Source organism: Chiloscyllium punctatum, chromosome 26 (genome assembly GCF_047496795.1).
Source record: "Chiloscyllium punctatum isolate Juve2018m chromosome 26, sChiPun1.3, whole genome shotgun sequence".
NCBI classification, from domain to species: Eukaryota; Metazoa; Chordata; class Chondrichthyes; order Orectolobiformes; family Hemiscylliidae; genus Chiloscyllium; species Chiloscyllium punctatum.
In genome coordinates this window covers 42,977,150-42,992,489 of record NC_092764.1, presented here as the reverse complement: position 1 = coordinate 42,992,489, position 15,340 = coordinate 42,977,150, and the positions used below count along the sequence as shown (strand labels likewise).

General features: G+C 36.4%; 1 protein-coding gene across 3 annotated transcripts in view; it reads right to left on the bottom strand.

Moving 5' to 3' along the window:
* phkb (phosphorylase kinase, beta) overlaps positions 1-15,340 on the bottom strand; it is a 288,598-nt gene that overhangs the window by 26,364 nt on the left and 246,894 nt on the right. For 2 of the 3 annotated variants that reach the window (XM_072596240.1, XM_072596242.1), the window contains 2 exons: positions 5,683-5,773; positions 3,668-3,870 (listed from right to left, as the gene is read on the bottom strand). In XM_072596240.1, coding sequence (XP_072452341.1) covers positions 3,668-3,870; positions 5,683-5,773 — 294 coding nt within the window. Of the gene's footprint in view, positions 1-3,667; positions 3,871-5,682; positions 5,774-12,364; positions 12,456-15,340 lie in introns of all 3 variants that reach the window. The other variant, XM_072596241.1, reaches the window with a different exon arrangement.

Below are 15,340 nucleotides of genomic sequence, written 5' to 3'. Positions count from 1 at the left end.
CTTCCTGCCAAAGTTTTTAATTTGGATTGCATTTCTTGTTTTTTTCACCTTTCAGAAAGCCAGCGAATGACTGAAATCGCTGCTTTAATTTTCTCTAACTCTAGTCATTAGGATTCTCTGGTGATCTTTACTGCTGATCGGTCAATGTATCTCACATTCTATTATGCCAGATTTATTTCGCAACTGAGAACACCAGACTTGGTTAGATCTGCAGGGATAATGCCAATGTTTAAATCTTGTTGATGATTAGAGTCAAGGTTTCATTGGTTCCTAGCTTGATTGTTGTTTCAGTCTTCAGAGCATTCAAGTACTCACCAATTCTTCTTCATCTTCAGCATAAATTCCATTCCTTCTTGCAAAGTTTCTGGACATGTCTCTTTATTTTTGATTGGTCGTCAACGTTTTTTTTGATGTGGAGGTGCTGGTGTTGGACTGGGGTGCACAAGGTCAGAAGTCACATGACACCAGGTTATAGTCCAACAGGTTTATTTGAAATCACAAGCTTTCAGAGCACTGCTCCTTTGTCAAGTGAGGTTTTTTTTAATATAAGCGCTTCTCTGGCTTTGCTCCTTTTCATTAATTGAACTATCCTTTGCTTTTCAAACATCTAATGGAACTTCAAACTGTTATCTTGTCCAAAATTTCATTAACAAGTTAATGAATTTTCTTCAGATCCAAGCTTTTCGTTACCTCAGTTGAAATGCATTTGTTGATTCCTGAACAAGACTGAAGGTGTCGTCAACCCTACAATTCCAGTTAGCCTGGCTGGTAGCAGAGTGCCCCTAGCTCAGGGTTACGAATGATAGCCAATGTTGAATCTGTGGATTCTACAGCAGTGAAGGCAGATGAGTTGCGACCTGGGAAGAAAATGGCTGGATGGTGGAGGATCATTTGGGAAGAGAGTTTGTGAAACCTCCAAGCATATATGGAGGAAGGAACATGAAACCATTTCATGTTTACCCTTTTACCTGACCAAATATGATCAAAGCGAATAGTTCTTATCAAGATATGAATAGGTGTTTGCAGCAATAGAGTCAACATCTTGCTGGTATAGACATCCATGAACAACAGATGAATCAAGACCGTTGTCATCTTACTGCACAACCCATGAAATACTTTGAAAACAAACTAAAAGAGGACAAAAAAACTGAACCCAGAATAATTGTGGCTTAGAATGTTAGAACATCAATCAAATAGGGAAAGCCAAAAATGTGTTTCAAGAGAAGTGTAGGTTATTAGTCAATAATCTTGGGTTATGTGAAGTAAGATGGATGAGAACTGAGAAGTACCAGTACAAAGAAGGAGTCATTACCTACTTGGGAGAGATAATTATAAAAATGAATTCACAGTAGCTCTTGATCAGAAACTTTCCAAGCCTCTTTCAGATTAACGGGCTACTTCCCAGAGAATTCTCCTCATCACAATAGTAGGTACACCTTTCAATGTCAAAATTTTACAAATACATATCCATCAGATGAAAATCCTGAGGTTTTCTACATGACCAAGCCAGCAAACAATGTGGTTCTCAAGACAACACCATCATTATGGGTTAGCTCAATGCAAAGGTAGGAAGCTCTCGCATACTAGGAATTGTCCCACATAGTTTTGAAGAATACAACAACAGAGGCGTCGTGTGGGTCAATTGGTTCCGATGGAACAAGGAGACTATTATAAACAAACAGCTCAATCATGATCCAGGCTAAAGCTGGATATGGGGAAGTCCAGAAGATCAAATGTGAAATCAGATTGATTTTATTATAACAAATAGCTGTTTCAGAAACTTGCGTTAAGGAATCAAAATCATTTCCTGAAGCACATTGTGACAGTGATCACATAGCAGTGGTTCCTATTACAAATATCAAGGTGAAAATTCCTAATAAAATATTAGGAAACTGAGGAGATTGGATTTGGAATGATTGGATTTTGCAACATTGTAGGTGGAAGAAACAACAAAACAGAAATGGAGTTTAACTTGATCATGAAGTTCCTAATGGAAAATGCAAAAGTTAAATTCTGACAAAAGCAAAGCATTTCAAGCAAAAATAGATGACAGAAGAAATGGTGGATTTTATGGAAGAAAGTGGAACAATCATACGTGGAATGTAACAGACTGAAATAAAGAATAAAAAGGAATCTGCAAGTAGGATAAGGCAATTTAATGTGATTGCCAAGAGATTTATTTTTCAACTTATTATTTCTTGGGATGCTGGCACTGCCAGCAAGCACAGTAATTGCCTCCCACTCCTAAATGTCTTTGAACAGTGACTACTGGACTGCTTCAGAAGATGGTTAAGAGTCAACGAGATTCCTGCGGCTTTGGAGTCACGTGTAGGCCAGATCAGGAAAGAATGACAGATTTCCTTTCCTAAAGGACGTTAGTGAACCAGATGAACTTTTGACGACCACTGAAGATAGTTTCATGATTACAATTTCTGAGACTAGCTTTCAATTCCAGAAGTATTAAGTGAATTTAAAATTCCTAAGCTGCTGTGATGGGATTTCAACTGATGTCCCTAAAGCATTAGCTCTCAATTATTAGTCCAATGGCATTACTACTATGTTACTGTTGCCCCAACTCAAACAAAGGATGAAGTTAGAACTGTTCTTAAACCTCACTTCTTCCACCCAGAAAATCCAAAATGTTTGGATGACCTGATTTAATTAAAAGGTGATTACTACCAATCTTACCAAATAGTCTAGAATGGCAGTTAAGATACATAAATACATTGACAGATGTTATCTAACCTCTTACTACACTTTTCAAGAAAACATTTACCTAGAACATTCTGTCAAAATAAAGACAAGGCTAATGGTGCTCACTGTTCCTTATGTGCAAAGGTTACAGCATCTTCAGACAACACAATAAGCAAGTAAATGTGAAAATCGAAAAGATGATATTTGAGCTGCTCCAAGTTAGTTTTCCATAAGTTATATGTCACTTTCTGGTTCACCACTGAAATATATTTGGTGGCACGAGGGTACTACACTTGCTAAACCCACCACAAGAATTTAGCACTTTCCTTGGATCTACTTAAGTTAACTCTACAGGTATTTATGCATATGACAGAAATGTTTAATGATGTGCAAAGTTAAAGATCATTTCTGGGACTAAAAATTACTTGATATGTGTGAAGTTTCATGCCATCAGGTTTTAATTGTTGAAAAGTGCGATATCTAGTTTTTCTTTGAACTTATCCTCTATCCTTTTTCATTCCCTTAACCCAATCCTTTTTACTCTTTGTTTCTGTGCAACATTCAGCACTGAATTTGCCCAGTATAATTAACAAAGCTTTTCTCAATCTAATTGCTGCTAAATTCACAATTTTTCAATTTGATTGGTTAAGAAGTACATAATTACATCGCAGATTTATTCAGTAATTCCTGGGAATTTGCAAGGCAAAACAGTATTAAGAACAGAAAATTAATTTCAGGGAAGTTTAACTAATAGCATTTATATCTACAGCAAACAGGTCCAACAACTACAGAAGAACATAAGAACAAGGAGCAGTAGCAGACAAATTGAGCCTGCTCCACTATTTAAGACAATTATGGCTGATCTCATCAGCTCCTCTCAAAATGATTATGCATGTTAATGTCTTTAACAACAAAAATCAGTATTTCAATAAAGATTCGCTGAAAAGTCAAATAATATCTATATTTAACATACCCAATTCTAAATTTCAGCATCCCGTGGAAGAGTTCTGGAGAATTAGAGATAAGCCAACCAATATGAATGACAAGTTCCTGTTGAAGCACTGCCTCTCTTTCATCGTGCTGGGCGCATTTAGTGTAGACAATCTTCTTTATGTCCGTTGGAGACAAGGGGTTTGAAATCACTGCCTCTTCATGCCCGAACACTCCTATTGTAATCTGGTAAATAGCAATGAAGAAAGTTTAGTGAGTGAAAAATCTATTCAATTACTACATGTACACATAAATATGAACCATACATTAAGTATGATAAACTCATTTTTGTGAAAAGTGCAATTATTTACAGACAGTTGTTCAAAATATAAGCTATATTCCCTCTTGAGTTTATAAAGAAGTTCAAAAAATGATTAACCAATTAAGAAATTTTAAAATGCTCATTTGTCATGTATACAGGGCAACCTCGGCTATCCGAACATCAATTATACAAATTTCAGATTATCCAATCAATGTCTCAATGTCTTGTAAAAACATTATCCGTTATCCAAGCATTCAGTTATTGGAACACTCAGTTATCCAAACAAAATACTCCCCGCTCATTTTGTTCGGATAATCGAGGTTGTTCTGTCGTGGACATATAAAAATGTCATTAAACCTAGGCATTAAACATGCCAATTTTCTGGTCCTTTTTAGTTTTTACAATTAATAAAGTTTTAAATAATTTTACGCTGTTTAAAAGTTGGTCTCCAGTTTGGTGTGCGAAAGTGAGTTGACACCACTATTCTAATTATGTTGGAAATAGCTCATAAGAACACTGCAGCAGCACATGCACAACATTCATTCACTCATGGCGCCATGTTGAATGTGATGAAAAGCCTCTCCCAGATGCTATATATTTCTTTATAGCTGTTCACTTTGTTTCTATTGTATGTTATTCTGACATGTGCTGACAAAAGAAGCAGAAATTATTTAACAAGGATTTTGAACTTATTTGTGAGTGCTGAAAGTGATTTGTCTAATATAGTGAGGAGGAAGTGCTTAGATATTAAGATAGTCAGACTGCAACTCCCTTTAAAAATAACTGTGCAATGTCTAAATGCTGAGGAAAACATCTACTATTTAACTAGTTTGCAGCATTTTAAAATAAAATGCTCTGCTAAATTAATAGGTTTACCAACCTAGATATATGTCCAAAAGAAATGCATGGCTTCAAGAGTGTTACTCTTCATTCTTTGCATAAAATTATCGAAACATTATGGGTCATTCAAATGGGAGATACTCTGGTGCAATGAGGTAGAACACAGCTTCCATCTCTGGAATCTGAGAATGAATCCAGCTCTCTCAATTGAAAAGACAAAATTTCTTCTGTCTAATGGGTACTAAGCAAAATGGAATTCAGTCAACTTTCTCCTTATAGACAAGAATACACCAAAACATTGCTCATATCTTTCATTTGATTTAAACATTCATACTAAGGAATTGGAAGAGTACATATGCTAGGGGACTCTCACATTTTCACAGCTGATCTCTTGGATAGATAGAGAAAGGAAAATGGTAACTACACAAAAAAAATCTTAAAAACATTCCCTCATTCAAATGAATAAATAAGACAGAATTGTTCTTCCTGTGATTTTGTTCTCTACAAATTGGCTGACATGCTTCCTTTCATTACAGCAAAGTCTTTATTTCAAAATGTACTAAATTAACTGATGCGATTCAGGATTTGCTTAGTTGTGGAATGTAACTTTGTTCTTTCTGATGTTCCGGGGAAAGAACTTTTTCACACATAAGATCAGCTAAAATGAGTCATCTCCTGACTGACTGAAAGTATGGGCACTCTTTACACAGCATGGGAATAAAACATAGCATGGTTTAAATTGAAAGTATTTTAATATTTTAGATGACTTACCCATGATACATAAACATTAGAAAAAATTGACTCAGGAAAAGAGTTGCAAAATTAATATCAATATTAAATAAAGAAAGAAAATGTATCAAAGAACTGTTGTACTGATGAGTAAGGTGTATACTTACTTGTTTACCCTGAACTAAAACCCTAGTAATTGATGGAGCAAGGCTGTCCACTTGTTTACCTAAAATACTTGCAGTGAGGCGTACATTAGACCTGGTAACGAAAAAACATAATTCTACTAGATATTGGCTGTATAAGATAATGTAAAGTATAGTCAACTAATCCTGCTCTATTCCAATTTATAAATAAATCAATGAGCGAGAAAAAAAAACTATGAAATGACTGTGCTCGAACAAACAGAAATTAAATGCTGTCCATCCTGGTCTGAAAAGGGTAAACAATGCCATGGCTGCAGACACTGAATAACAACGAAACTATCAAGTAACCCAAATATTCTTAGCCACAGAAGAGTTAGCAATTAATTTTCCACTGCATTCAACATATCTGATAAACACCTACCTGTGTGCATAATTTTCTGTAAAGTTATTTTATTTCCACCTATTTCAAAACTGAACCAAGAGTGTTCCAGGTATCTCTAAAGGGTTAACTTGTAAAATGAAATCTTGCCATACCTGAAGATTGGTATTTGAGTATTGCTGATAAAGGAAATATGCTGTTGAAGCTGTTTGAGATAGAGCAGGAGAACAGACCTGTCAGGATTGTTCTGTAAATACCTGGCAGGGTATCTGGATTAAACGACCTCATTCTATGCCGAATTCTCCAACAAGTTTAAACCTTTCCTGCTTCCTCCCCTCTTTAAGCTCTTACTTAATATCTGCATGTGAATAGCTTCATCTTGGATTAGTGCATATTTCTGTCTGATTCTGCCTTTCTGAAGAACATTAAAAAATTGGAAGAGGATAAACCTATGTAGTCTATAAAGCCAGTTCAGCTATTCAATGTGATATGGGCTCATCTGGGGCTTCAAATCCATATTCCTGCAGTATCTCATATCCATCGATTCCCTGTGATACCAAAGATCTGTCTACATTAACATAAATACATGGAGTAAAGGCATATTCACAGACCACTGAGATAGATTCACAACTTGTTAAGGGAAGAAATATTTCCTCAGTCAATTCTAAATAATCATTAGTCTCTTATCCTTAAACTGTGTACTTTTGCTCTAGACTTTCCAGCCAACAAAGTGTCTCAGTATCCACCATGTAAAGCCCCTTCCTAAACGTGAATGTTTCAATGAAATCAGGTTTTTTCTTCTAAACTCCAGAGAATATAGGCCCAATTTACTCAGCCTTTCATCACTGGACAATCCCCTCATCTGAGGAAAAGGTAAGGTAAAGCTGCTCCTATTAATTGATGCTTCAAACATTTTAAGAATGTTGTCTATACTGAAGGTGCTATATAATGCAATCTATTGGAACTTAGGAAATGAGAGAAACAACAGAGGGAAAAGAAAAAGCAGAAAGTATAAATAATTGCTGAGTGAAAATGATATGAGAGAAAATAATTATGGATTCTGAAAAGAACCAACAAAACTAATAACATGGCACACAGTGAAAATTTGACCAAGAAATGAAAAAATATCTAAGAAAGAAAAGAATGTCAGAAAGAAGTGGAGGGGCTGGGGGACTTGGCTGTGAGGGTGTTTGGGAGTTTGGAGAACTGCTGTATGTTGTGCTGCGTTCGTGATTTGGGCCAAAAATGGGTGAAAACAAACCAACTTATTAGTGAGACAATCTGCACTCAGAATCTGCTCAAATGTTGGTCCTACTGCTAAATGTGTGTCCTGGGTGTGTCTAAAGTAATAGTTCCAGTCCTTAAATATGCTGTTAAGAGTTTAAGTGTGCATTGAAGGATTTTTCTTGTTTCCTATTATAAAAGTAGTTATCAGCAAAGTGGGGCTAAAATCAGCCTTACCCAGCTCAAGTCTTTTCAGGTCAAACGATGCAACACAATGTGAGAGCACATTCAAACATTGAGATACAGCAACATATCTTTCCTCATGAAATTCATTGACAACGTTAATGTCACAATAAACAACTTCAATACAGTACATTTTGGAACAGCACTGAAAAAATGCCACAATTTTTACACTTATATCAGTGGACATGGTATACAGACCATTTCATTTATGCATGAATAACCAATAATGACATGGACAGCAATGCAGATGGATCCTCCTTTTATTGTCCAACTGCTCAGAAATAACCATCATTAAAAGATGCATTTTAAAATGAGCTGAAACGCACTTTGTTTTGTTCAGAAAAGAGTACTTGTGAATATTAGTTGTAACAAGTTTCAAACCTAAAATAACAATGAAAACATTATAACAGTTTTCCTGCTGTTCACATGACACCTGCTAGATGTAAAAATACATCTTTTTTCATTGAGTTGTCTTGTACATGAAAGATGTGAATATCAATATGTGACAAGTGCTTGAAATGAGTAGAGATTCAAATAGAGGTGACAACTTAAACTTGTAACTCCAGGTTTCTGTCTGGGCATCATGTCAGTTCCCAGTGAAGTTATCAGATAGCAAATTATTTAGCTTTCAGGCAATCTAGAGATGAAGGAGGAGACAGCCAACAAAACAAGTTCACAGACAAGAAACTCTCTTTGCTCTTTTTTAAAACGTCTGCAACTAAATATAACTGTAAATGAAAGAGGGCCATTAGGCAATTGTTGCAGGGACTATTAAGATAACAAAAAGACCATTAAAAAGACAGTGTCACAGCAATAGAGGACCACAGAGTGACTGAAACTGGGAAAGGACACAGAGCAACTGGCACAGAGGTGAAGCCATACAGTTACTGTGACTAAGGAAGTACATTGCAACTAAGACATGGTCACACTGAGACTGCAATCGAGATCAGTCCTGAGGCAGGAATATCAACTGAGTTTACAGGGATTCCTGATGTGGAATCCTAGCACTTCCTGCAGGCGATATTTCATAAAAGTTATCTCTGGTCACAATGGTGTGGAAATGATCAAAACAAGTACAACATATACCAATTTTAGGTTGCAAGGTCCTTCAGAGTGGCACATTAAACTGCATTCATGTAAAATTGTATTTGTACTTACAATTTCTGGGGCACTTTGTGATTATCTGAAATGACCATTGGATTAATTTATGTACACGATGGGGCCTATTTCTGTTGTAGGACCCATCTGCAAAATTACATACAGTGCAACTCAGGATCCCAAGCCGTCAGAAGAAAGAGAAGAGCAGATATGTACACACATTTCAGATAAGTGTAAAAGTAAAGTGTAAAAGTAATCAGGTAACAATAGAGGGGGAGTTACAACTTTGGCTACATTAACTGGGAGATCATAGAGCGAAAGATTTAGAGGGACTGTAATTCTTAAAATATATCCGTATAGTTTTTTAAAATCCAGTTTGTAGATGTCCTGCAAGAGAAGCAGTGGTCCTGGGCTTAACTTTAGATAATGAAGATAAGATATAATTTGGCCAGAGTGGACTGGTAGCAGATATATTTAGTAGCACACATTCAAGAAGGAAATTTGCAGAGTACAGGGCTAACATGTTTAACAAATATAAAAGGTGGACCAACAAATTTAATGATCCTTCGATTTTGAAGGATATGCAGGACTGAATAAAGACCAGATACCTAGGCCTCAAAAGAGCAGATGTCCAGAGGAAGACAGAATGTACAACAGGGAACTTAAAAAGGAAATTAGGAAAGGAAAAAAGGGTCATGAATGGATAATGGTGGTAAAGTGAAGAAAGGTCCTAAGTTATTTTACAAGTAAAGGTAAAAGATACCTAGGAAAAGAACAGGGACCACTAAGGGCTCCAGTGGCAATTTGTGCTTAGACCTTATGGATGTAGAAAGGGTTCTAAATGAATACTTTGTGTCGTTGGTCACTAGTGAGAGCGATGATGCAGAAATAGAAATCAGGGCGAAGTACTGTGATATAATTAAAAATTAGCATAGAACAGAGAGAAAGTTCTAAGTGGTCTGGCAGGCATAAAAATAAATAGATGTCCAGGTTCAGATGGAATGTATCGCAGGCTATTGAGTATGGCAACAGAGGGTAAAATAATAGGAGTACTGGCAATAATTTTCAATTCCTTCCTGGCCACAGAAGAGTTGTTAGAGGACAGGAGGACAGCCAATTTGGTACTGTTACCCAAGAAGGGCGGAAAGGATAAACAAGGATAAACAGGCCAATCAATCTAAACTTAGTGAAAAGGAAACTATTGGTAGCACTTCTGAGGGACAGAATTACTCCATACTTGGAGAGGCAGGGAACAATCAAGAACAGTCAGCATGGTTTTGTTAAAGGGAGGTTATGCCTGACCAACTTGATTACATGTTTTGAACAAGCGATCAGGTATGTAGATGACAGCAATGCATTTGATGCAGTCCACATGGATTTCAGTACATAAGGTCCTGCATGGGAGACTGATGAAATAGGAAATATGGGACAGACATAATCCACAGCACTGCAGTGGGTTATACCCATCCTTTTTGGAACTCATCACGATGTTTATTTCAGCTTCTGATGTAAAAGCATAGTGTAACCCCACCATGCCACAGTGATCTCTATCACTTGTCCAAATTACCATCAGTGAAAATACTATTCCATTATTTTTCCATTCTAAACTCCCAAGGTTTCATTCACTCTTTTCTGAAGGCTACCAGTAAACATACTGCTGCTACTCTTTGCTCTGAAGGAAATGCTGGGCACCAATATTCCCCAGAACTCTTTTCCTGACTTCCAAAAATTTCCAGTCCCATTCAGGCTCAAAATGCAACCTCTTGTCTCATTTCATAGTTCCCCTCCTTTCCCCCATCCGACATCCTCACTCCTAGTCCTCATTATCTGAACTATTCTGTTTAACTCCTGTCAGTCTCTGTTCCCCTGTTCAACCTCAGGCCATTAGGTATGGGCAATAATCCCTGGACCAGTCAGTGACACCCACAATCTTTGAACAAAAAAAATCCTCAACCTTTATCCTGAATCCAAATCTGATTGCTGAATTCTAAACTACTATTCCCCATTCTTGAGTCCCAACCTGCCCCTAGTTCCAACCTGCTGACCAGCTTTGTCACAAGCTGCCAGGCCTCTTTGTCTTTGTCTTAATCTACAGTACTCCAGTCTTCATCTGGAGACTTTCCATGCCAATCATGATCCAATCATCCCAATACGGCACAATCCTCCTGAATCCCAAATCTGTTTTACCAACTGAGTTTCAATCTGTTGCCTCTGTCCCAAGCCCCCTTGTCAGAATGTGCCAGCACACATCCAATCCCCAATCTGCAGTCTCCCAATATGCTAGACTCCGTACTGAATTCCAATGTGCCAAAACACCCCCACCAAGTCTCAGCCTGACATCTTCCCAAGTCTCAAAGTAGCACTCCCTAGCCTTTGATCATCCAGTCCAACCTCACATTGTGAATGTTTCTCTCTCCTTGGCATAGACAGGAACAATTTCTGTTCAGTTCTAAAGGTGTGTAGCTTGCATTGCTATGCCATATGAAGGACGTGCTGATGTCACAGATTGATGGAATAGCACTAGAGTTATATATAATTTGATGCACAATTCTCCTAAACTGTAGAAAGCATTCCCTTGAATACTTGCCTTGACCTACTAGAGGCTGGATTGAACAACCCTGCTGATGTAAATTTATCATCCTTGTCTCTATGGAGGAGGGAAGGTCTTGTGGCACAGTGGGCAGCGTCCTGTCACTGAGCCAAGACATAAGTATTTGAGTCCCACTTCAAGACTTGATAGCCACAAAAGATGCATTTATAATGTGGCTAAACAGTCAAACAAACTTCTAAATCTTTCTAATTTCCTATTGTAGGTAGTGAGAATGGGAATTTTACCTGGTCAGCCGCATATAATGTGGAGTGGCAGCTTTCAAGCTTTAGCCTTCAGGGACAGGCTAATGACCTGTTTCAGGAAATACTAGTTATGGAGGCAGACCTCAGCGTATGTTTTGTATGTCTAGTGTGCCATTAATCACAGGAAAGTCTCTAAGATTCTAAGTATAAGAAAATGGGAGGCAGCAGGATAAGTTTTAAAGTGAGATTAAATGAAAGCACACAGCAACAAAAAAGTCAAAGATAATTAGCAAAAGTAAAAATAATGAACCATGTACTATGCTGAGGTAAGTGAACAATATCTTATACAGGTTAGAATAAATACATTTTAACTTGGTCCAAAAACTCAGTAATGCTCTTTGTTTTACATAACATTGGTAGAAAGTCAAATCCAAATGTTTAAATGTTTGTAATGAACTACAGACAATAATGGTTTTAAATGAAGTGTAAACAATATGCTTTGTGTCAAAATGTCAACTTGTACTTTCTGAAAATTGAGATGTGGGAATGTTATGGATCAAGCATTCGGGATTTGATGGAGTGCAACAAGGAATTAGTGAAAAATGTTTTAACAAGCACAGCCGATGAATATGCAAGTCAGAAACATGAGAACCACAACAGATGCAGCTAGGCATAATTAATAAAATATGTAACTGATAGTCATTTAAATTAAGAAACTTATTCAATGAAATGCCTTGTTTGCTCAGAAAAAAAGCATAACTAGCTATTCAGTTAAATTAATCAAACACATGCTGCAAATCTAGCAAATCTAAGAAATCATTTAAGTGAAGAGAATGGACATATCTCTGGTGGTTGCTAGTAAAGCGTTAACAGACAATTATGCAGTGCAAGGCATTCATTAAAAAGATTTGGGTGGAACTATGACACACTGAAGATGGCACCAAATCTCTCAAATGCTGTCCTAATTACCTGCTTCCCATGTACCAGCATTGTGGTAATATGTGGGGCAATAGAGGCAGCAATCAGCTCTAAAAGTGCAGCACTGTAACGTACAGCCAACCTAAATATATTGCACAATGATTATATAAAGGTCATAGGAATTGTAAAGAAAGTTAATCAGATTTCTAAACATACTGTAAAGTCTACATCTTATAAACTGAAACCATTTCAATGTTACACTGTATCATTTTTATCAGGAAATTACAATTAAGTATTCGTAAAAAGGACAACAAATATATAAGATATAGCTAAACAGATTAGGAACAATGGTAGATACTTGATGTTATTTTGTAACGTAGGGATCCAATACTCTTCCCACACCAACCTCACAAAACAAAGAATTAGCTATTTTAAAAGTTCTCTTTCAGCTCTGAAAGTGAATGCTTGTTTCCTCACAATGTCTGTTCAAGGCTTATTGAACAGCATTGACCTCTGTCACCTCTGCTGGAAGATCAGATGCTCATATGCCAATTGGTCTGCTGGCAAACTGCGCTTGCATATAATACGACACTAACTATCAGATCTATTACAGAGCTGAAAGAAGTGTCAAAAATGCTCCCTGGCATTACCACTAGTCCTCAGGTACAAAGGTGGGATTTGAAGACAGTCAATTGGAGAAATCCTGTCAGCAGTCTCCAGAGTGCTGATACACAGATATTCCTAAACCATACTGATGACAGATGTTTTCCATTTAATGCCTCTAATATATGTCTACCTAAAATATTTCTTGAACTTGACCAAACTTATATGCAACAAAAAGTGATTTTCCTGACAGTTATTGATCCATCAGCTCTTTATTATTAGACCCAAGAATCCTTTTAGATTTCATTTTACTTTTTATTCAGGGCACTAGTTCTTTCATCAAATACGAGGGATATTTATCAGCAATTACAAAAAATACAACTGAAATCCTTGACTAATAGTTATTTTTGTGACTACCTTAGAATCCCAAAACTGTCTGCAGGAGAAACCCTGAACAGCAATTTCTGAAATCTTTATCAAACCTTAAAACCATTTTAAAAAGAAAACAATGCAAATACTATATAAATTTAAAGGGACAGAGTCAATTGTAATGTAAAGGATTTTATAAGCAAATATACTGAAGATAGTTAAACAGCTGTGACCTTTTAGAGACAAAAGAGTTGCCTTATACCAAAGACGTAAAAAGTGGAGATATCTCTCAGACAAAACTCCCTAAAAACATTTCTAGAAATGAGAATTACAGTGTACTCTAGGGTAACAAATGTTGTGTTTCAAGAAAATGGAACAGAATAGACAGGAAGTCACAGGCAATCTGCCCTTATGTGTGAATAAAAATATGATTAATGAATATTGAAAAAAGTGTGACCAAATCAGGGAGAGTTAATATGGCTTGTAAAAGGCAGGCTGTGCTTCGTTGATTTTACCACTCTATTTGAGAGAGTCTAGTATATGGTTAAAAAATACATGTAGGGAATGTTATCTTTATGTCAGAGGCTATTTGATAAGGCTAGTGTAAAAGAACTGTTATAGAAAATTAAGGTACATGTATTAAAGTAGCTACAGAAATGACTAAGGCACACAAAATGAGTGATAATGTATACCTTTTTGATTGTAAAGGCGTGATAGAAGTGCACATCAGCACTATTGAGGTTCCTTAGGTTCCACACACATAAATGATCTGGGTATAGGTGCAGTTGAAATGACATTTTGAAGATAATCAGGAATGAAAATGACAAAAATGAGGAAGTAAAAAGGGAAATTGGAAGTGGTAAAGGAGAACGTTTAAGGAAAACTAGCAGTCAAAATAAAAAGACGAAGAAAAAACATATAAATGTATAAAAAAGTCAATATATAGTTGAAGGTGGGGTGATGGCATTGTTCAACTGGCAGCTTGGTTCCACTACTCTTGCCAATTTTCAAAAATGACTTAGGTGAATGGAGCACCATTATAAAATTTGGTAGTTTGAAGGACATTTAAGGAAAGACACAAAGAGCATTAAAAAGGATACAAAGTAGATTTACCAGATACTACCAAAAATAAGGGACAGATGAGAAGGTGGAAAGATAATGACCGTGGTTAGAGAATAGAGAGGATCAACATGTGGCTGAAAGTAGATTTTAAAATTCTGAGTGGTTTTAAGAGAGAAAATGGGAAAGAATTGTTTTTTGTGATTAGTGGGACAATAACTAGAAGTCTTAGATTTGAAACAATGTATAGAGAGGTAATTAGAGTTTTTTTTTCATTCAGGGACTTGTAAGGGTCCAGAACTGTCTAACGGAAAAGTGGTAGAAGCTGATTCCGTAAGTGACTATAAAATATAGTTAGATAGCTTTTTGAAGATGAGGATCTTACAGGCTATGGATGAGAGGAAAGTGCATAGGATGAAGCATGACTAGCTTTATGTGCTATAAATTTCTATGATTCTATAAAGAGTAGACCACTTAAGATGCAGCATATCTAACTGCGGAGGATAAAGGCCTGATGGAAATTTTGCACTGGTGTTTATAAATAATGATGGACAAGGATGTGGAATTGGAACAATTGTTAAGAAGAAGTTGATTCCAAAAAAAACAGTAAAACTCAAGATGGCCGAAATTGCTGAAAGAAGATAGGGGGACGAACAGATAGCAGCCTTATACATGAACATACTGCCAACAGGGTAAATCTTTCCTAATAACTCCCTTTAACAAAAAAAAGAGTGAAGGAAACGAGTAATTGTAGTTCAGTTGGTCTAACATCAATCACAAGCAAAGATATTGATGCAGACATAAAAAAAACACGAGAAAAATAAAGGAGAATGATTGGAAAGAAAAGTCTTTCACGTAGTAATATTGGAACACTGTCTGCTTTATCACATCGATTATAGGGACAGAAACTTAAAAGTGAAATGGATAAATATTTGATAAATATGATGAATATAAGACAATAATTGTAAAGAAAGTGGGTTAAGCAATATACAGTCC